We start from the raw sequence: 23,901 nt of genomic DNA, 5'->3' as shown, positions 1-23,901 counted from the left end.
GCATCTGATAAAAAAATTTCCAGCCCCTTCTTTGATTATTCTAGATCTGTCAAGAGAGAGAGAAGTGCTCTGCTTCAGGTTTCATTCTTTCGCTCCTCTTCTATGCTTTTCACTTCCTTCCTTTTCTGTTTTCGATCATCGCCGGTGTGAGCATTTATGGTCGATTTGTTCACAGCTAGCTGAAGGTGGAGCTCATTTTCTTGTCGCTGAACGTCAGCTAAACCTCTCCATTTTCCTTTCTTCTAGCTCACTGTGTGCCACTGTGTTGAGGTACAGATTATGGTCCGTCTTTCCTTGTGCCACTTTTGATGGTTTTCCACTTTGTTCTTGGTTAATGATGCTGCTTCTCCCTCCTCTGTTCTTGTTGCTGTAAGGAAGTCAATCGGATCTCATTCTTTTACCTGCTGCAGCGTCGATTATCACCTCCTTTTTCTTTGTTCATGTCGCTTGGTTGAGGTGAGGGGATTCAAACATTTTCATTATTGATTTTGCTGTGAGTATAAGTATGTTATGTTTTTGTGTGTGAGGTTACAGATTTTCTTTGTGGATGTTCTGCTATTGCCGTATTGTTGTAGAGAGGAGGAAATTCAATATTCAGTTGGAAATTATCTTAAAACTTGACAAGGATGTGTGTGTGTGTGTGTGTGTGTGTGTGTGTGTGTGTGTGTGTATAGGCTAATTTTTGAGTTAAATTCATTTTGTTTAAATTGGTTGATAGTGAAGATTTGGTTAGGATTAAGTTTAAAAAAAACATGAGATATGTAACTTGAGGAATGATGACTATAGTATGGACGTTGAAGTACTTGTTAGAAGAAATTAAAGTTGATTTTTGAATATTCATGGAGTTTCATTGATTCTTGTGGGCAGTATGAATTTTAATTTGGATGTTGCAAAGGATATTTGACTATGAAATTTAAAATATGTATAACTATTAGAATTCTTGGAGACCGATAGTTTTTTTAAGAAAATATTTAATACTAGAGTGGTTATGAAGGGATTAGAAAAGAATATTTGCCTCTGAAATTAATAATGTGATTTTTGAGTTGTCGAAGATGGATAATTGTTGATGAAATATCGAATGCTAGTATTTTATGAGCAGATTGGAAATGATGTATGTTTGGTGGCCTTGACTAAGTGCTAGTGAGTTTTTTTTTTCAAAAGTTTCAAATGTATTATAGTTTATATTGGTAGTGAGTGAGGTTGGAAAAGGAATTATTGTGATGGTTGAGCATTGAATAAAATCTTAATGATTTATAGGGAGTTGGGAAGAGCAGAAATTTGATTAAAGTTAGAGGAGAAATTTGAATTCTAAAAATGATAGGTAAGTGAATAGCGTCCCAACTGATACTTTATTAAAATCTCCTTTATTCAAATATTACATTTTTATGCAATTCTTTTTACGACAACAATATAATTATGAGATATTTTTGTTGATTAAATTACTACTTTATTTTGTGAAATTATTTTATCAGAATTGATCATTTTAGTTAATTAATAAATACAAGTTTGAATTCTAATTGTGGGATTTCATTTTAGAAATTATTGAATTGTTACGGAAAACATTCATGCGAGTTCGACATTGAAAGGAAAATTTGATTGAATAGTGATCAATTTCTCGCATGTTTGAAAATAATTTTAAAAAGAAACTTTATACAGAACACTAGTTGCTAACGGCAGTTCCGTTAGCCCTTGGCGTGCCATGGTACACCTAGCTAGCAAGGTGTTTATAGGAGGTGCTAACCTCGTGCAATGACCAACGCACATGGAACGGAGGGATGGTTATTCATGAGTATAGTACTCACGTTTGTTTCGTGGCTCTGGCCGCGTTTGGTTTGTATTACCCTCGTGGATTGTGTGTCCACATTTGTTTCATGGCCTACGTGTCCACGTTTGTTTCGTGGCTTCGGCTGTGTTTGGTTACTTACCTTTATGGACTGTGTGTCCACATTTATTTTCGTGGCATAAGCCGCGTTTGGTTATTTGCCCTCGTGGATTGTGTGTCCACGTTTATTAATTATTCTAATAAGTCCCTATAAATATGAATTTAATTATTTAATAATTTCATATCCCATTGGTTTTAATTAGCAATATATTTTTAATTATTTATTTTATTTTATTTGCTTCCTTGAAATTAAGTTATAACAATATTTGATATGATAATTTAATGGTTCAAGATTTCATTTAAAGTTATATAGAATCCTTTTATTCTACATTTATTTGAATCTTTATGGAGATCGCTGTCTTTTTAACTTACATTATTTTTTTTAACTTTTCTTTTATTTATATTTAATTATTTATCATTGGGACGTTATTCATTGGAAATTATTTTGGTTTCAAATTTATTAGTTGACTATAATCGTACTGCTTACTTTGAAGGGCATACATCTGTTTTAGGTGGAGTTTTGCCTAGCATTATCTCCTTTTAATATCAATATCTGAACTCACGTATTTTGTTTTCGTAGTAAGGTTAGTTGCTCCATGTAGCTTATAGTTAGGTTTCTAATTTAATATATGTTATTTGCTAGTTGGAAGGAGCTAAGCTCCTGATTGATATTATATTCTATGTAAAATTATTGCGTTATAAAATTTTAGGAGATTCCATTCTCGGGGGAGATTTTATCAGAATTTTTACAAAAATATTAAGGCTTTATTTAAAAGAAAAGTATTTTTAAAATAAAACATTTCTTGAATTAGGCTTAAAGGATGTGTGCTTTGATGCATATCCTATGCCAGTCACTCCCATATTGTTGGGCGTGACAATACCTCATATGAGTTCTACAACTTTATAAGAGAGAATAAGATATAATGTTAGTTGATGTGTCCGTACACACTATAACAAAATGGAGTCATTAAAAGAAGAATCGACATTTGGCAGAGACGTGTAAGAGCATGCTTCATGCTAGGAATTTACCTCCAAGATTCTGGCCACAGTGCATGAAGACGGTTGTCTATGTGACTAATAGACTACTTTAAGCAAGACTCAAATCCAAATCACCATATGAGAAGTTATAAAAGACTAAGCCCACAGTGAGTCATTTTTTAGTATTCAAAAGTATGTGTTATGTGTTCGTTCCTAAACAATAGCAAAGCAAGTTTGAGAAAAAGGCCATATGTTGTATATTCGTGGGCTATGATAATGAATGGAAAGGATGGAGGTGTTGTGATATGATGATAGGGCATTGTCATGTCTCACATAATGTGATGTTTGATAAAGCATCCTTAATGTGTAAGTGGATCTTAAAAAAAACTTATACTAGGACTCCTTATCAGACATGAATTGTACAACATAGAATATGAAAGCTTGAACCTCATTGTTTTGGTTCTGGATGCTATGGACACAACAAAAACAATTGCCCCTAAACCCTAAAAATAGAACCACGAATGAACCAAATTCAATGAAATACAAAGCAGATGACCATAATAACAATGACAATCCAATGAAAGAACAAGAAGAAATAGCAGATAGAAGCAATCAGCATCTGGGTCCATTAGGAAAAAAATTAGAACTTACCAAAGGAAGAGTTCAATGAGTTCATGGGATTCAGATGGCCAAGAAATGCATAAAACTTGAGATACACAATGGACAATAAACCATCTCACTAGAATTGAGGACCTAACCTCTCAACTAGGACAAGATTCGACGTCCTAGCCACCCTAGATCGTGAGAAAGAAGATTAGAGAAGAGTTGAGTTACCTTTAAGAAATGACTAAGCTAAGATTGCCCTACAAAGGTTGTTAGACAAGTGTGGAGAAAGAAAGAGATGACAGATGTGAAAAGGGCAAGACCTAGGGAATAAAAGGTAACAGTCGACTCTCCTAGGGACTCTGATCTAAGCGTACAAGAGAAAGGGAAAAGGGTTATAAGGATTGGGTCATCTTTTAATTATGAAGGCTTAAAAACCATAAACTTGGACAAAAAAGAGTCCAAGGAGCTACAATCTAATAACGTGCAGAATAGGCCCACAAAAAGAATTCATAGTATTGTCAAAGGAAATAAGAGAAATTTGGGCTCTTTAGATAAGTCTAAAACATAAATGCTACTCGGCCTACCATTAAATCTCATGACACATAAAATCAAAGCTAAAGCTCAATTCTCCCCTAATCTTAGCATCTAGAATGTAGCCATGAATGATTTAGGAAACTCTCAACAAGTTTCTCCAATTATTTCCAATCCTCTCATTGATCAGAGAAAGCCTCCTAACCTAGAAAATAGTCAAAGCTTTGTTTCAGAAACTCAATTCAATGATTCTTCCATTATAGAATCTGACAACAATTTATTAAGACCGGTAGATATTTTAGAGGACTTCATTCATAAGGACATTGATGATGACATTTGTTATATCTCACTCCACTAAACATCATTAACCAGTTAAACTCATGGTAATTAAAGGATTAAGTCCAAGAGTAATTACTAAGTTTTAGTTTAAATCCAAGGGATCCTAAGTTTTCATAATCAAAATAAGTTTATAACAATCATAAACCCTTATATTAGAGTAAAAACAAGTTACGGAAGTATGGGATACCTTAGAAGAGTGAAAGAATTCGAAAATAGTTGAAAAATAAAACATGTGCTGTGATACAGGGAAATGCGCCACAGCTTGTGCACATTGCATCATGGTGTGTTGCTTTTTATGCCATGCACAATGGCATGTTACACAAAAATTCAACAGATTCTGCTGTCATTTAATAGCATAATCGAGGAACTTTCAATACGTCCCGATTTTCTATTTGACGTCCGAATGACGTGATCTAGGTGTTTATGAAAAACTCTTTACATGAACTAGCTAATGGCACAGGTTTCACTTCTAAAACAAGTCACACTAGGAAGTTGGACACCCAAATACATTTTAACTACTTTTTACAACTTTTACTCAAAATGGGTGTCCAAAACCTCAACGTATCGTAAAAGCCTTTCCTAACACTTGGATCATGTCCATTAGACTTAAGACTACCAGTACAACATATCACACACACTTAAACCACAGTACTACCAAAATTCACTCCTTAACCCCTTTTTACCAAAAATAGAGAGGCAATTTGTCATTGCATTGTATCCAAATCAATCAAAACATGTTCAAATATCTATTTTTATGCTTGCACTAGTATTTTTAGCCTTAATATATATATATATATATCTCAACATACACAAATACTCAGGACCCAAAATATAAATCAGACATTTGCAACAACAAAATAGTGCAAGTGAGATGGCATGCAACCTAGAATTGGCATTCAAATTTTATTACACAAATAAATCTAAGCTAAAGGCATATTATAGGAATGTGTTAATTCCTAACCTCTTGAGCCTTCTCCCTCTTTACACCAGAGCTAGAGCCTGAAAAGTATTAAATGAAAGAGGTGAATCTAGCTACTCAATAACTAAGGTAAAACCTATCCTATGTAATTATATATCAATTATAAAACAAGTACATGCATATGAAACCAAATACTTAGGACATGTACACACACATATTATAACTCATCCGTCCTCATTAATAACATCTTTGTTTCACCTATACTAGGTATATTATCATCATATTCTCAGATACATAACCATGACCACTTATTCACGTGACTTACTATAACTCATATGTGTGATACATCATATATTTACTTAGACAATGATCAACTAACCTTATATCCTCCTTATTTCTCAGACTAAAACCGTGGGCTATAACACTGAATAGGGCTCTGTCCGTATGACTGGACTATCTAAACTTACTAATCATGAGGCATGACTCGGTTAAAGATCACATGACTCACTCTCAAACCACAGCTTTCCCCATCTTGGAATCTCTAGGGTGTCCCATACTCTAAACTATTCTTCTCATTGAACTGGTAGAGAAATGCTAGTTTCTCGTCCTTTAAAAACTATGAGACAGTCCCTCGATAAATTGTGGGACAAGGCTATACCCAATGCACTGAAAGGCAGCCTAAATATTATATGGATTTTTTTCTCTACTCAATCCCTAGGCAAACTCCCACCCATTAATCATGCCATAAATGATATTCACTCATTTTCTACATTTTCATTTATTGTTTATCACATTCACACGTTGGGTTTATGATCATGCGCTACCCAGTGAGGCATCCAGTAACATTTCATCACATCTCTCCTCATTTATTTCTTATTTAACACACATTTACCTCAACACACTCCACATTAGTCTTCCCAAAGACATGCATGTTCATAGTTTAAAACTAACTTATTTCACATTTACATAAATAACATTATGCACATTCAAATTTTGCATACACTTATTGAAGCTAGTACATGCTTTCACATTAAAAATCAATCCATGCATGCAAAGTCACAACTAGAAATATATTTATAATCAATTAACATATAATACCCAAAGTAGGATTCCTCAGTTACCTCAAACTTTTGAGAGTTAAAGTTTACCCCTTAATCTACTAGCTTTCAATCTTAAATTTTCAATCTAATAGGTGCCCAAGAGTCAAAACTACAATCAAGCAAGTTAAATTTCATCAACTTACTAACTCAAGCATTAAACCCTCAATCTCTACTTTTAAATTGTTCAATATTCATTCCACAAGAGTTTGAGCCTATTCCTTAAGTTTATTAATTACCTTTAATCCCCAATAATATTAATGAACCATTAAATTTTTATTAATGGCATCATAATCTTCCAACCACCCATAATAAATGAATTTTTTTGATATTAATGGTGGTGTCTAACACCTAAGACATTGAAAAATTCTTATACTAGGTTTAGATACTAATCTATTCTTTCCCATTAACTCCATTTAGTTAATAGGTTTGGACCCATAACCTATATAGATCGAAATCATCATCCTTATTCAACCCTAACTCAATCCTTGAGAAAATGGAAGAGGAAAGGAGAAAAAGGGTTTAGGAATCTTACCTTGGATGATTTAGAGCTTCAAACCTTCTCAAATCCTCTGATAAATCATGCCTAATAAAGCTTAATGCGTCTCTTCTATTTCCCTCTCCTCTCCTCTCCTTTTTGTTTTTGTCTTTTTCGTGACTGATATCTATAGAATTTACACTATGCACCATAACGCATGTCCCCAACGGTGCGGCATGTGGTACAGAGAGGCGCACTGTGCACGCACCATGACATATGGCACAGAGGCTTTTTATCTTGTTTTTTCTTTACTTTTTGGTCTCTAAGTGATCTAATTTCACTTTGAACCTAAATTATACTTGAAATCTAACAAAAAACACTGTTTATTCTCCTCTGACCAACACCACATCAACTTACTTAATTATCCTTATTAACCTTAGTAAATTAGGGAATTAAAAACTAGGATTTACATGTACTGTCACCATATTTTCAAAATTGTGAAATGACCTCTCATTCTTATGACTTGCCACAACTTAACACGTGTGATGTCTCATATATTTACTTAGACAATGATCAACCAACCTTATATCCTCCTTATTTTCTCAACTAAAACTGTGGGCTCTAATACTAAATAGGGCTCTGTTTATATGACTGGACTACCCAAGCTCACCAATCGTGAGGTATGACTCGACCCAAGATCACATATCTCACTCTCAGACCACGACTTTTCCCATTCTTGAATCTTTAGGGCATCTCATACCCTAGGCTATTCTCCTCATTGAACTAGTAGAGATAGCTAGGTTCTAGTCCCTCAATAAACTATAGGATAATCCCTCAACAAATTGTGGGAAAAAGACTATACCTCCGTGCACTGAAGGTAGCCTAAATATTATATGGATTTTTATTTACTTTCAATCCCTAAGTGAACTCCCACCCACTGATCTGCCATATATAATACTCAATCATTTTAAACATTTTTATTTTCATTTACCCATTATCACAATATCACATTAGGCTCACGATCATGCGCTACCCAAGTATGTATCCTCATCATTTTTTCAACATTATTCTCACTTATCTTCAAAAATTCATTTCTCATTAACACACATTTATCTCAACACAATATCATATTCATTTTTCCAAAGACACATACATGTTCATAGTTTAAAAAACCATCCTGATTTCACAATTTGCATTTCAAGCCAAAATAGCATTGTGCACATTCAAATTTTCATACACTTATTGAAGCTAACACATGCCTTTACATTAAAAATCAACCATGCACGTAACATTCACAATTAACAATCAATTAACATATAACTATCTAAAGTTAGGTTCCTTCGGTTACCTCAAACCTTTAAGAGGTCAAAGGTTTATCCCTCAATCTACTAGCTTCCAAGCTTGAATTTCCAATCTAATAGGTGACCAAGAGCCAAAACTACAATTAACCAAGTTGAATTTCATCAATATTACTAACTCAAACATTAAACCCTCAATCTCCACTTCTAAATTGCCCAATACTTACTCTACAAGAATTTGAGCCTATTCCTTAAGTTTTATTACTTACCTTTAGCCCCCAATAATATTAATGAACCATTAAATTCCCATTAATGGGGTTACAATCTTCTAACCACCTATATAAATAAAATTTTTGGATATTAATGGTGCCCAACAACCCAAGACACTAAAAATTTCATTATACTACATTTAGATACTCTAATGTACTCCACCACAAACTCCATTTAAAATAAGTAAATTTGAACCCATAACCTATATGGATTGAAAATCCACTTCTACTATCAAACTCAAACTATAAATTCATAAATGTAAAAGAAATGGGAAGATTAATGAGTATGGTACTTACCTTGGGTGTTTGTAGCTTCTAAAATACTCTCAATGTCGTCTACAAGTAAACCTTAGCAGAGCTTGGTGTGTCTCTCTCATTTTTCCCTTTTTCCTTCTCTCTTTTTCTGTCTCATTTTGGGACTGATAACTATAGAATTTGTATCGTGCACCACAGCGCATGTCCCCATATGCCGCGGTATGTGGTACAGAGAAGACAACCCTTACCTAATGGCCCTGTGTGCCACGGCGCACTGTATACGCGTTGCAACATGTGACGTAAAGGCTTTTTCAGCTTATTTTTTTCCACTTTTTGATCCCAAGTGACCCAATTTCACTTTGGATCTAAATTATACCTAAAATTTCAACTAAAAATAATTATTATTCTCCTCTAACTACACACCACATCAACTAACTTAATTATCCTTATTATTTTAGTAAATTAGGGAATTAAAAACTGGGATGTTACAAGCATTCATGACGATGATTTGCTTGATGAAGATTATAATAATCAAGCCCATAATGACGATCTTGAGGATGATGAATTTAGTGATGATTCAATTAAAGAAGCATCTAAAAATTAAAAGACTAATCTAAATCTAGGTTTATTTACTCCTTTTTTTTTATTATGGATATTATTTGCTAGAATTATAGGGGTTTTTGTGCAAAAAATTTTCCTAACTGTATAAGAGAAATCATTAATACTTATAATATTCAAATTCTTATTTTGCTTGAAACTAGAGCTAGTGGTAATAAAGTTGATAAAATTGTGGAGTTTTTCTGACTAGATTCAAGTTGAAGCTACTAGTTATGCTGGCAATATTTGGTTATCATGGAATAATGATATTTTCAATATTAATTATATTTACTCTAATGTTTAACTGTTACATTGTAGGGTCAACTTTTTAGCTTCAAAAAATTTTTATATGCTATCCTGTGTTTATGATGATCCTAACCCTTACAATCGTGACCCCTTTTAGGACTCTATCATCTCCATTGCTAAAATACTTTTGATCCTTAGCTAAATGTAGGCGACTTCAATGCCTACCTTTCTTATTAGGATAAATCTAGGGGAAATAATTTCAATTAGAGGTCTATGAAGCAATTTAGGCATTGTATAATTTCTTCCAATCTACTTGAACTAAACTTCCATGGTGACATATTTACTTGAGAAAAATGAAATATTAAAGAACGTTTGGATTTGGCTTTTTCCAACACAAAATAGAGACTTTAATTTCATCAGGCCAACTCTTTTCACTTGCTTAAGTATGGATTTGACTATCATCTAATCAGAATTCAATTACTTAGGAGGAGCACTAAAATCATCATTCCAAAACCTTTCGATGTCATGCTGCTTAGATGTTTAAAGATTCCTTGCATCTTCTTGTTAAAGATTTGTGGACCAATGATGATTGGAATGAGGGAGTTACTAAATTTATAAATTCTGCCTCTAATTAGAATAAGGAAAACATCCACAGCATACCTTCTAAAAAGAAAAGAATCTTGAGAAGATTGGAAGGTATTGATAAAAATAGAAACCATAGTGACAATTATTTTTTAAAGAGCCGGAGAAGTCTCTTTGGGAAGAATACAACAAAGTTCTCATGCAAGAACTAATTTGGTTCCGAAAGTCTCACTGCAAGTAGTTAAAATGAGGTGACCAAAATACTAAATTCTTCCATACTACATCTATTATCAAGAAAAAAAAGGAATCAAATTCTTTCCCTTAAAGAGAATGATGATACTTGGATTCATGATCTAATTATATTAAAAAAGATGGCTACTTCCTAGTTTGAAAACCTATTCAAAGAAGAAGACAATGTCAGACCTAAGCTTCCCACCAAAAGAAACTTTCCTGCTCTCTTACATTTAGCTTCAAACCCTTCATATAAATGTTACTGATGATGAAATTAAGAATATAGCTTTTGATATCGAGGCTTTCAAAGCCCTAGGTCTGGATGGCATCAATGCGGGATTCATTCACTCTTATTGGGAAGATTTGAAACATAGCATCATAAATCTTACCAAAAAATTTTCAAGATCCCGACTCTATTAGAAAGATTAATGAAACATTCATTACCTTGATCCCTAAGATTGATCACCCAACTTGATTGAAAGATTTTCATCTTATATCTCTTTATAATGTGAGCTACAAAATTATCTTTAATTGTATATGCGCTTGTATGAATCATCTTATTAGTAATAATCAATGCAGCTTCATTCAAGGATGACGAAATTGTGATAATATCATTGTTGCTCAAGAAACCATTCATTCTATGATAAACAAAATTAAAAATGAGGATTTATGGCTCTAAAAATGACCTTGAAAAGGCTTTCGATAGACTATCCTGGACCTTTATTGATAACACTCTCAAATTAGTCAAAATAAATAGCCATCTTAGGAAATTAATTCATGCCACTATCTCTACTACAAGGGTGAGAGTACTTTGGAATGAAGAGTCATTTATGGAATTCAAACCTTCCAGAGGCATTCATTAGGGGGACCTTTTTTCTCCTTATCTTTTTGTTCTTTGTATTGAATGCTTAAGCCATTACATTCTCACTAGTATTGACAAAAATAATTGAAAGCCAATTAGGTTGACCCCTAATGGACCTCCTATATCTCACTTATTTTTTGCTAATGATCTTTTACTTTTTTATAGAGAGTCATCCCTATCTCAATCTATGATCATCCAATAATACCTTTCATACTTTTGCTGTGCCTCTAGATAGAGAATCAATACTGATAAATCTAAACTATTTTATTCCAGGAATGTCAATATCAATCATGATTCTTAGATTAGTGAGTAGCTATGAATTCCCCTAATAGGAAATCTTGGGAAATACCTCGAAATTCTACTTATACATGAAAAAGCTTTTAAGCTTACCTTTGCTCCTCTTCTTGATAAGGTGAATTCGCACTTAGCTAGTTGGAGAAGTTATCATCTTAATATCGTAGGGAAATCTATACTCATTAAATCTGTTCTCTTTGCTCTGCCTAGCCATATCATGCAAACTATGCTCTTACTCGATAATGTCTTGGCTGAGTTAGATAAAAATATCTAGGAACTTTTATTGGGATTCTTCATATGGGAACAAAAAACCTCATCTTCTCTCTTAGGATTACATCACTTCTGACAAAAAAGATGGGGGCCTTGGCACCAAGAAGCTCAAGAGTCAAAATTTTTCTTTCATCATGAAACTTTGTTAGGCCCTCATCACCATATTGAATTGCCTTTGGTACGGGTCTTATGTGACAAATATAAATGTGATAGACTTGTAGTTCCAATTGTTTTTAAACCTAGCTCTTATTCCTCTACCTGGAGTAGCATATGCAAAGTTTGGGATAAGTTCACATCCTAGATATGTTGGAAAGTAGATAAAGGTGTCCAAATATTGTTCTAGTATGATAAATGGTCTGCCTTCCCCGCTCCTCTTGTCAAATATGCCTCCCATAATACTGACTCTATTCTTCATGCACGAGTCTCAGACTTTAGTAATACTGCAAGAGGTTGGAATTTTGACCTTTTGAAATGCTACCTTTATCCTGAGGTCATTAGATAGGTTGCACTTGTTCGACCTCTTAACCAACAAGGTAAAGAAGATGTTCTTATTTAGAGAGCTTCCTCTGATAGCAACTTTTCTATCAAATCTGCCTATAAAGCTTTAGAGATCCGAAAAGTTCAAAATTGCTCTAATATCTGGTCCAAGATTTGGAAATGGCCCACCTATGAGAAATTAAGAACTTCCTTCGGAAGGCTATTTGGGATCATTTCCAGACCAACTATACATGTACTAATGTGAATACTCCTTAGTAGTGAACATACCCCCTTAGTTATAACTCTACTAACTCCTCTATTCATATGTTGCGTGATTGCAAGGAAGCCCAAAAGGTATAGAAAAGACTAGTAAACCCTATAAAACTTAATATCTTCTTCTCTTATGATGTGCAGGATTGGATAAGTTGGGCTAAGAATGATGTAGGCAGTTGGATAACTAGAAGAATCCCTTAGCAGAGACTCTTTGCCCAAACATGTTGGAATATATGGAAAGCCAAATGTAGGAAGATCTACTCTAAGGATGACTTTCTTAAAGTGACATTGCCTTCTCCAGCATGCAGCAGATAATGAATGACCTAAAGTTACAATCTAAGATTAACCATGTCGATGGGTTTGTGAAAAACTATTGGTATAATGTTTTTGTCTGGACGAAGAGGTTATATAACAAAATTATATTTAAAGCACTACTTTCTTTCTTTTTGGAATACAAGGCCATGGAGAAACTGTGCAAAAAGGACTAAAGTCTAGTCATGTCTAAAGCCATGAGGCTTATATAATCACGGGTCGGATTGTCAAAAATAAAAATATCAAAATCTCCATAGGATGTCTTGTGGGTTAGAAAATTAATGCATTTGTCAATTAAGCTTGAATGAATACTTGTTGATAAAATCATTCTAAATTAATGATAGTACATTCAATCTTTAACAAGTTAGAAAAACCGATAATATGAGCTTAATTGTACGTGTTAATCTTTCATCAATAAGTATCCATTTAGGCTTTAACAACAAATTATTTTAAATTAACAACATTTCATTCGAGATTTAATAAGTTAAAAAAAAGGATAAAATGGGTTTAATTGTATAAGTGTTAATCCTTCATGAACAATTATAAATTTAGGTTATCACAACAATTCATTCAAAATTAATAACAATTTATTTAAGTTTTAACAAGTTAGAAAACTTGATAGGAATTGCTTAATTGTAGGTATTAGTCCCTCTTCAACAAGTATCCATTCAAGTTGTAACAATAAACTATTAGTGATTTACAACAATACATTCGAACATTTAACAAGTAAAATGCATGAAGTTTTGAAGTTCCCAATTTACAATTGTCCATGTTAGATTAACAAATAACATTAATAAAATAACAAGTGCATAGTTCATGAATTAACAACACACTGTTATATTATAATATGAAAGTAAATAAAAGATTGGTTTACTACTTATATTTTTTATATATATAATTAAAGGGCTTGGTAGCCTCTTTTTAGGTGGCCAAGGGGTTATGGGATCAAACCCTCTCTTAGCCACCTAAACCAAATATTTCTTGAATAAAAATATTGTTGGCATTGGAATTTAGGTGGTCGGCCACCAACTACCCTACTAGTGGCAGCAGAGGCTCTAGTGACCTTGCTACCAGTAAGGTTTTGGCGACGGTCCAATGGTAGTGACAATGGGAAGGTGACTTTTTTTTTTTAACTTTTAGGGATAATTTAGTCTTTTGATCTCACAAATTAATATCAGTCAAGAACTAAGAGATTGTAATTTTGAAGTCCAATTATCCTTGACTGATATTAATTTGCTCTCGAGGTTGGTTGCTATTTTTCCATATTAATACACTGACACCCAGACGAACACGAAAAGTTGCAGAGGAATATTGAAGCCTCTCCGATTCTTTTGTAGTTTCTCGTCTCCGTCACATTAATTACTCAGGCGACCAGGAAAAGTTGAAGAGATTATAGAACAAGGCGATGAGGAGGCTACAATTAAGAAGGGAGAAAATGAATGAGTCATAAGGCTGCAGAATTAAAATAGGTTTTAAAAGGTATATAAAAAAAATTTGGGTGCTTTGCAGATGAAAAGTTTTTGTGTACACCCTTCTCTTCCCAGCTATTAGATATAAACACATGGTGAGGATCTCCCCACTTTTCAGTCACCTTACCCAATTCACTGTGCCAAATCTGTTCTCCCCTTTCTCATCATGTGCCGCGTCTGATCCATAATCTCCAACTTCATATGTTTTCATTGAATGATCATTTCCGTGATTTGATTTTTGAGGTTCTAACCTTTGATGGATTTGAATCTCTTTCTCCCTGAATTTCCTGTTTTAGGTTTGAATTACTAGATTATATTGAGAAATGAGACCTTATCAATTTGATCTATATCCGATCATTTTGATTTGATTGATAGCTGACTGCTTGTATATTATCTTAAAAAATTTAAGAATGCTGCATTTTTGGTACAACTTTTACTCAAATATACAAAGTTAAATAGAGCAGTTAAAAAGAGTAATCAATTTTAGAGCTTGCATGGAATCAGTGATCAGTCCAATTCATATTGAAGAACTGGACGATTGTGTTAGGCATACATATATCAATCTCAATCTCAATGTCAATATATTAAATAAAATATGTAAGGAACTACGTTGTTTATAAATTATAAACAAGGGTTGGTTTGCATTGAGCTTGTTGCTCATGGTTAATGAATATTGTGCTTTCATTTTCTTCTCATTATTCCTTTCTCTTCAACATGCTTAACAATAATTTTATTATAGAAAAACTACTAAAACATGCAGTTCACAACGTATGTAGTTCACAACGTGCAGAGAAGGGGATCATAAAAAAAACATGAGTGAGTTTGAAGGTCCAGCAACATCTCTAGCATTACCCCTGCCTCTTCCCCTAGCCAGAAAGATCACAGTGAGTGTGGCTGCGACTGGCAATGGAAGCCTCTTCCAGTATCACCTCATGGTGGTCCTCACCTTGATCTGCAGTCATCCTGGCCTCTAGACGCTCCCCTGGAGCCGCGGGCACGACTATAAGCAGATCCACCTCTTTCTATTGGAGCAATGGGGAGAACGTAAGAATAGTACCACCGGCACAACAAAGAATAGTACTGGTGCAGATAAGTCTATACCCATATAAGGTAAATCTGTACCCATATAAGAAAGGTCCATATCCATATAAGATGTAACGTAAAAAACAAGGACCGGTATGGATGAAATAGTATGGGTATGGAGAATATCGGTATGGGTATAGCGAGCTGAGTATTGGTATAGAGGAAATAGTATGGGTGTAGAGAGCTGAGGATAGGTATAGAGGAATTAGTATGGGTATAGAGAGCTTGTATAAGCAAGATTAGTACCCGTATAGAGAAAAAGATCTTCCAAGAATGGATAAGTTTTAGTGTTCCGAAACAATTATAAATGACGGATTAAAACCACCTGAAATACTTTCAAAGAACAAAGGTTTGTAACGAAATAAGTTTTAAAAGATTCTGGGCAAAGTCGAACACTTCTCCCTTAGAAAATTACAAGGAATCAAGGCTTTAGAATTTAATACATTTCATATCAATATCAGTATAACCAAAGTAATATGGGTGTAAGGACTTGAAAGAACTAGGAATCAGAGTTTAATGCGTAAGAGTCTAGTTACCTCTTGATTTCCTTAAATGCCATTAAATTTTTCTACTAAACAAAATTTTCTTTATTTTGTAATCATTAAAATCAGGGTTTAATAAGTGGTACTAGTGTTAGGATACTACCTGATACAATTGATAATTTGAGGCACCTTCGTCATCTTGATGCCTCAAAACATAATCATTGAAAGCTTGCTAGAATCAATCACAAATCTACGAGGGTTGGAAACAATTAAGCGAAAAATTGCTTGAAGTTTTCTCTTATGATTATAGATATGAAGAACTCAAGTCTTCGACACCTTGAGTTGGATATAAAAAGGAAAATAAACTCTATGCCAGCACAATTTGGAAGATTGACAATTCTTGAAACTTTATTTGCATTTCTTGTGGCCAAAGAGGAGGGACAGTAAATTGAGGAGCTTAAAGATATGAATTACCTTTTGATCGGGGAGCCATTTGCATCACCAATCTTGAAAATGTTACAAATAATAAAGAAGCTGCTGCAGCCAAAGTTAGATCAGAAAGCATATTTGGACAAGTTATTGTTAGAATGGAAGGTTACATCTCACCAAGCAGCACCAGAAGTCTTGGGAGGTTTGTGGCCCAATAATCTGATCAAGAAGCTAACTATATTAGGTTATAGCGGTGCCACATTCCCAGATTGGCTCCTAAGTCAATCATCTTGCATGCTAGCTACAAAGCATTTACTTACATAACTGCTTCGAATGCACTGCTCTCCCGTTTCTTGGCCAACTTTCAATTCAATTCTCTTCACTTTCATAACATGCCTGATTTGGACACTATAGAATGAAAACTTTGCAGGTTATAGCATGTCTTTTCCTTCTTTACTGTAACTAAAATTCAACAATACGCCAAACCTTCTAGTCTGGGAAGATTTGAAAAATGGTAACATGCCTAAACTTCTCCATCTTCAATTAGAGAATTGTCCAATCTTAAAGTTCCTTCCTTTCCTCCAAAGTCTCCCTTCTCTTTTGAAACTTTGGACATGAGTCGTTGTCTAGAAGTTCAATTCTCGCCAAATGGAGAAGTACCAGAATCCTTGAATTCCTTAATTGTTAGAGAGTGTGACGTCTTACATCGTGATAGGAGCAAAATACTTTCTATATCCCCTATGTTGAAGTTTATGGTCAAATTCTTTAAGGACATCTGCCTTCCAATTGAATGCTATTTTATGTTTGAAGCTATAGCTGCATAGATGAATGGAAGGGGTAGAGCTGCAGGTATGATGATTACAGTTAAACTTGCAAATTAATTAATTGGATACACAATTCTTGAGCCATGGAGTGTTACAACCATTTAGTAACTTGATTTGTAAGAGATAACATTGTTATCGTCTTGATGTAGCTATAGATGGATCCAAGCGAGTCTATTTGCGCCTCTAGAAGTTTTAGTTTGATGGTGAGAGTATCTTAGTTTCTCACCCATCAAGTTTCGAGTTAGATACGGTACTCTGTTGAACCATAAACTGGGGAACCTTAAGTGATTCTATTTGTAATTTGTAGGCTTGAAGCGGATATAGATCATACTGATTGTTGGTGGTGCATTGTTATTTTGCACACTATATCCACAGCATTTTTAATCTTTTGACAGATAGTTTTTCCTTGTGTACATCCGTAGCTGTGGAAGATTGCATTTAAAATTTGAAATTCTGCATTTGAAAATATTGGAGACAATTACTAAAATATTATGATAATTGCATGACAATTATTTATTATTATTATTATTATTATCTGAAATTTGACAATATCTAAGTTCAATAAATAATTACCTGAAGAAATGTCCACACTCCACACTGAAGTTAGGGATCGGTTACAGTCTCTGTAACAAAGGGGCCGATATTTCCTTTTGAACTTGTTCTAAAAATATGACACAATGTGACTTGGCCCATATTTACTAGATTGTATGTGCAAATCTCAACTATCACTGTGAGTATCTTATTAGTAGGGGGAAAAAAATCTAGAATACAATGACAAAAGCTTATGGCCACTGCAGATACATTTGTTGAAAGAAAAACAAGGTACCCCGTGTACTGAGAAACTAAACATGGATAAACAACACCACAAAAATGCAACCCTTATAGGTGATAAAACACTGCAACTGTAATGACTTTTATTCATAAGATCACCAAAGCTTCCTCAGTATCCCCTCCTGACTTAAAATTGATGATACAATTTCTTGGAAATCATAACCTCTTGGCCACTGAATATACACGGGTAACTCTCTGATGTAATTTATAGTGCCTAGCAACTTCTACCACGTTCAACTTTTTCTCAATTACTTCAGCACAGTACATGGTTCTTCTTCCAAAATTTCCTTGACTGCAAGAACAGGCTTTGAAGATTTGTGGCTTCTAGCAGATGAGACGCATAACCCTTCAACATCAGTATTTTTTGCCCTTGACATTGCCTCATTTGGATTGAATCCTAGCCCTATAACAATCAGCATCAAAGTCAATCACACAGCCCTCTCACAAGACAATTAACTTGAACAAAATGGCATAAAATAAATGGTTTGCTTGATCTAAAAAAAGGAAAGCATGTAATATGCATGTTTTATAGCCTTTTCTAAGTTCAAATCTCTAATGTAATTTTGCTTCTTTCAGTGCTTGATGTACAGTTTTGATAGTTAATGGAATGTCACCTTTCACTCCAAAAAAACAGAGAGGAGGAAAGCATGTAACATGCATGTTTTATTATTGCATGGCAATGGCAAGTTTGGCCGTCTTCATGTGCGTTTGTTTTTTTTTGAAGAGGAAATTATTCAAAATAAAAATCTTATAATAATTGATAACTTCATAAAGGATGTGATTCATATGAAGGAAAAGAGAGGGAGATCATGTGAATATTATATCATCATCGAGTAACAGAGAGATGCTTGGGAATAAACTTTTGAAGGTTGGAATGTCACCAAACGAGAAAAGAAGAGCCACCAGCCACGTGGAAGTCCCTGCGTTGCACGTCCAAAGTCGCATCAGTTAAGAGCATACGCTAGCACCGTAGAGGTACTTTGATAATATTTGTTTTGAAAGTAACATTATAAGGATTTTTTTTTTTTTTAATATTCTATATACCAAGCATGACATAAAGTAGATACGCAGTGTCACCCTGTCATTTTGACATCTTAAAGAAGTGGGTTCGTTAAAAAGAATTTTATCTTTACACATATACTATCAAGCAATATAATATATATATATATATTTTTACTTTTCCTTCTTCATTTCCTCCATATTTGACAATATTAAAGAATAAATTTTTAACATAAATAAATTCAGTAGCTTTAGCTTGTTAATATAAAAATGCCATGTCAGGTATAATAAATTCAAGCACGTGTTCTGCCAAATGACAAAATCCAAATTTGAGACTGGAAATGGCAGCAAAACTTGAGACGAGAAAAAAGCTAAGCCTCATTTAAAGAATATCAAAACATCTTCAATATTTCAGCACTAATAAAAAAAAATTATTCATATACAATTATTTTTTTTAACCCCTCCCTTTTCCTTCATTAAAACCCTTTCCCTTCCCTCAGACCAAATGCTTTTAAGGTGAAATTATTTTCACAAATAATTTAAAATATCGGGCTCCTCTAGAATAATTTAAAAACAAAGATGCACCTTAATCTTGTAATTAATTATATAACCACTTCATCCAGACAAGAACATTGTACTAATATTTTTTCACAAAGCTCACTCTGTCTCCGCTCTCCAAGCTCACTGAAGTTACCGAAGGCTCTCGTACATCCCTCTTCTCGTTTGCTTCGCTCTCTGCACCTTTCTCCTTCTCTCACTCTCTGATTTTTCTCGCTAGATTTGTTTCTCTGTAATTGAGTATCTCAAATTCGCGTTGTTCAGGAGGTAGATATGGTGGTCTTCAAGGCTTCGCGAATAGAAACCACGCCTTTCGACGGCCAGAAGCCTGGAACTTCTGGTCTCCGTAAGAAGGTCTGGTTTTTGTCTTTTTCATTTGTTATCTCACGCTTTCTCCTGTGCTGTGTCTTATCCATAATCTCCAACTTCATCTGTTTTCATTGAATGATCATTTGTCTGATCATTTCCGTGATTTGATTTTTGAATTTTCAGCCTTCAATGGATTTGAATCTCTTTTTCTCTGAATTTTCTGTTTTGAGGTTTGAGTTATAGATCCTATCGAGAAACGCTACCTTCTCAATTTGATCTGTATCCGATCATATTGATTTGATTGATAGCTGACTGCTTGTACGATATCTTGAAAAATTTAACTGATATGACTCCTGATAAAGGAAGGATTTAGATTGGAATCTACTATGTGATAAGAATGCTGCATTTTTGCCAAAACTTTTATTCGGATATACAGAGTTAAATAGATCAGTTAAAGAGAGCAATCAATTTTAGTGCTTGCATGGAATCAGTGATCAGTCCAATTTATATTGAACAACTGGATGATTGTGTTAGGCATCCATCTATCAATATCAATATATTAGATAAAATGCATGAAGAACCAAATTATATATAAATTATAAACAACACTAGTTGACTCATTACATGCGATGCACAGAGCCCACATCTAGTGATGTTATAGAAGCATGGCGTCTATTAACATATCACAGGAGGTGTTATCTTATGATAGCCGAAACACTGTCATCTTCTATGGTAATTAACTTGATAACAAATTTCATGGTCTACATGAACTGTTATCTTTATTCTGAAAGAATTTTCCCCCTTTTTTAATGCATTTTCTATGCAAACCAACTAAATGGATAAAAAAAATGTGGCAAAGTTGCATTCCTAGTCATGCAGCTTCAATTGTATGTATAATGTATTGGAATCAGTTCTATTGAATATGAAGATCGCATGTGATGGTAAGATTGTAGTTCTATCTATATTTGTTTTGCAGGCTTTTTTTTTTTTTTTTTATAACTGTAAGATTAGAATGTTTAATCTGTCTGTTCTATGCTATCTGGGCTAACTTCATAATCATGCCTGGGGTCTTTTGCTTATGTGGATGTGCTGTATATTCCTTTTCCAAAGTTACAAATTCAATGTCATGAATTTATGGTGAACAAGATTAATTACTATGATTTGCATTGATTGCTTGGGACTGCAGACAGGATAATTAGAGTTTAACTGAATTTTGTTGTTGCAGAATCACTTTTACATGAGAAGTTGTGTATGTTCTGTTGCTTTTTCCATTTTCTATCTAATATATAGATTGGACGGATCATTTCAGGTGAAGGTATTCATTCAGCCAAATTACCTGCACAATTTTGTCCAGTCAACATTCAATGCTTTGACCTCAGAAAAAGTTAGAGGTTCGTTTTTATCTATTTTATCCTTTTGGGTTTTCTTGGTGAGTATCCTAAATAGGTTTTCAACTTTACAATGTTTCGAAGCTTGGGAATGCTTCTTGACTGGTTGACCCATCTTATGTTAGGCCTGTGTTGAATAGTCCTGCTATTGGAACCATGTGCCAGAATTCACTACAGAAATGAGTTTTCCCCCCCTCTTTTCTCTGCTTTTTTTAATGCACCAAAGTGGTTTGAAGAATTAGTTTGTCTATCTAGAAGGAAATTTAGCTCAGTTCACCAAGATTAATATGTTGTATGAATCAAAATGTCATCATGACCTTACATCTGTAATAGTGATTGTCCGTACTTGTCACATCTGGAGGACTGCAACAAATATAGTTTGAAATTTTGATTTTATGTGCTTCCTCTTTTCTGTTTAGCTGGGCTTCCTTTACATGGCAATGGATATTTTGTTTAAATGGACTGCATTATTGGCACAGTGCTTGTGATCAGGATTAATGCTCTACCTTGTAAAGAAATAAAGAAGAGAATTTTAATTTCTTTTTCTTATTGTTGATATAGATTTGTGGAATTACATATATTTCATTTTAAAGACTGTTTTTCTTTTCACTTGTCTCCTTTTCATGGAGTATGCTGCATGTGGTGGACTATAATAAACTATAACCATTATGTATACAGGTGCTACACTTGTTGTGTCAGGGGATGGTCGCTATTTTTCAAAGGAAGCAATTCAGGTACGTTTCAACAGCTGACTTTTTTCTGAATGTACTCAACCTCCATGAACTGGGTGGGATTAACTTCTTGGTGGCTACAGTATTTTGATTTATCAATAAGGAAGCTAATACCTAACACATCAATGCCATAGCTTGGTACTTGGAAATTCTTTTGTTGGTTTTTTTCTTAGTGGCATGGTGGTTTTTTAAATCTCAATTTGTTGCTGACTTTGGCTTAGGATTGGATATGGATAGCATTTTATAGTACTGTGCAGGCTAAGCTGTCAATTACACTATTCCATCCCCTTATCACAGTTTGCACTTAGTTTAAGTTCTTGTTCTTGGTCTTGAAATTTATTGTTTCTTTTAATTTATATTGGGGAAGAAATGAGGTCAAGAAAATGAGGTGATAGAGATACAGAGCCTAATATACTTTATATCACTTCTAGGATTTCAACCTGTGAAAGGCAATACCTTACCTTGGCTTTTCTAGCACCACTAGATTGGAGATTGTTGTTTCCAGGTCTGAACTTCATGTAGGTTATGCAGTGATATTTAATGGTAGGTCAGAAATGGATTTTCTATTCAGGAGAATGTAGTTCTGTCCTGTTTGGATTTTATTCTGAGTATATGGTTCTGCCTCTGCATCATTACTCTTATTGTAATCTAATGGGAAACGGTACATGCCATGGTTCTCTCTATGCATAGAATATATCTTCAGAATGTCAATATCATGAAATACATATTTAAAGGTTTTATTTAATTTGCAGATTATTACCAAAATGGCAGCAGCAAATGGAGTAAGACGTGTTTGGATTGGTCAAAACGGATTGCTTTCAACTCCTGCTGTATCTGCTGTTATACGTGAAAGAGTGGGGGTTGATGTGAGTTATTGTTCTGCAATTTGCTGTGATTATCCTTCAAACTGTCAAATCATTGCTTTTATTGTCAACGGTACAAATGATCTTTCTTTTGGGTCAATGGAAACGATGGATCTGATTCTATTTTTACACCAGGGATCCAGAGCAACAGGTGCATTTATACTGACTGCAAGTCATAATCCTGGTGGACCTCATGAGGTGGGTACTCCCATATTTACTTTTAGTCAATTATGAAGCTGTGAAGTTTTTATTACTGATTATGATGATATCTGGTTTGGTGGTCCAGTGTGGGGAGCTTTCTTATCAGTGTAGTGGTTGTTCGATCTCTTAATTTTCATTTTTAGGTTGCAACCTATTGATTTCAGGAATCATTTGTGTTGCTATGAATATGTATAGGACAATAGGATATTTTAAATGATCCTTCAGGGGCTAATTTATATTTGTCTTAATTTTTGTCCACTAGATCCTGTTACTATTGGTTGGATAGTGTTTTCTTTCAGATGAGTTAATCATAACGTTTGATGAAATTACATGGTAAAAGTTTCATAACATGATAAATGATAAAACTAACACCTATTACTCACACGTTAAAGTTCTACTTTGACTTTTCAAAGTGGAAAATGGATGTACTTGCTGAGATGATCAGAACAAAGGGACTACTCTGAAAATTGATGAAGAACATATTCACAAATTGAGTTTGATTCAGAACATCTAAATGTTTTATTCTGCTTGTCTCTGTTTTTTTTTTTCCTGAATGAACTGCCATTCTTGTCCTTGAGAGATATTGTTGCCATGATTAATTCTTGGAAATTTTTAAAAATACATTTGTTCAGCATGACGTAGGGCTAAATTGATGACAATAAATTTATTGGTCAAGGCTAAATTGATGGCAGTAATTTTGTATTAAATTAATGTCATTGAAATCTTTCAAGGACCTATTATCCAATATTATAGTTTAGCTTTATTTTGGTTTGTTATTTATTTATCTTTCTGCACTTTCCATTTAAAGCTTAGGGGAAATAAAAATAATGTTCTTCAAATTAAGTAAAAATAAAATAATGTTTTGAGATCATGCACAAGAACATTGTTATATGACTATTCCTAATTCTCCTGGTCTGCATCTCTCTTCTTTGTGAATT

General features: G+C 34.0%; 1 protein-coding gene across 8 annotated transcripts; it reads left to right on the top strand.

The window, feature by feature from the left end:
* Positions 1 to 23: 23 nt before the first annotated feature.
* On the top strand, positions 24 to 23,037 carry LOC129323100 (phosphoglucomutase, cytoplasmic-like). 8 transcript variants are annotated; one of them, XM_054969661.1, is made up of 9 exons: positions 24 to 78; positions 176 to 270; positions 379 to 456; positions 18,783 to 18,889; positions 19,736 to 19,825; positions 21,090 to 21,171; positions 21,847 to 21,902; positions 22,652 to 22,765; positions 22,898 to 23,036. In XM_054969661.1, exons 5-9 carry the CDS (start codon positions 19,745 to 19,747, stop codon positions 22,994 to 22,996), a joined length of 432 nt encoding a protein of 143 aa, XP_054825636.1. In that variant the 5' UTR covers positions 24 to 78; positions 176 to 270; positions 379 to 456; positions 18,783 to 18,889; positions 19,736 to 19,744; the 3' UTR covers positions 22,997 to 23,036. The 8 variants fall into 8 exon arrangements, with proteins under 8 accessions (XP_054825636.1, XP_054825635.1, XP_054825631.1 ...); XM_054969660.1 differs by having other exon boundaries at positions 18,713 to 18,889; XM_054969656.1 differs by having other exon boundaries at positions 18,707 to 18,889.
* Positions 23,038 to 23,901: the final 864 nt, after the last annotated feature.

Source organism: Prosopis cineraria, unplaced genomic scaffold (genome assembly GCF_029017545.1).
Source record: "Prosopis cineraria cultivar Desert tree isolate PC_DT_omini unplaced genomic scaffold, ASM2901754v1 PC10, whole genome shotgun sequence".
Lineage (NCBI taxonomy): Eukaryota > Viridiplantae > Streptophyta > Magnoliopsida > Fabales > Fabaceae > Prosopis > Prosopis cineraria.
This window is presented reverse-complemented; position numbering and strand designations above follow the sequence as displayed.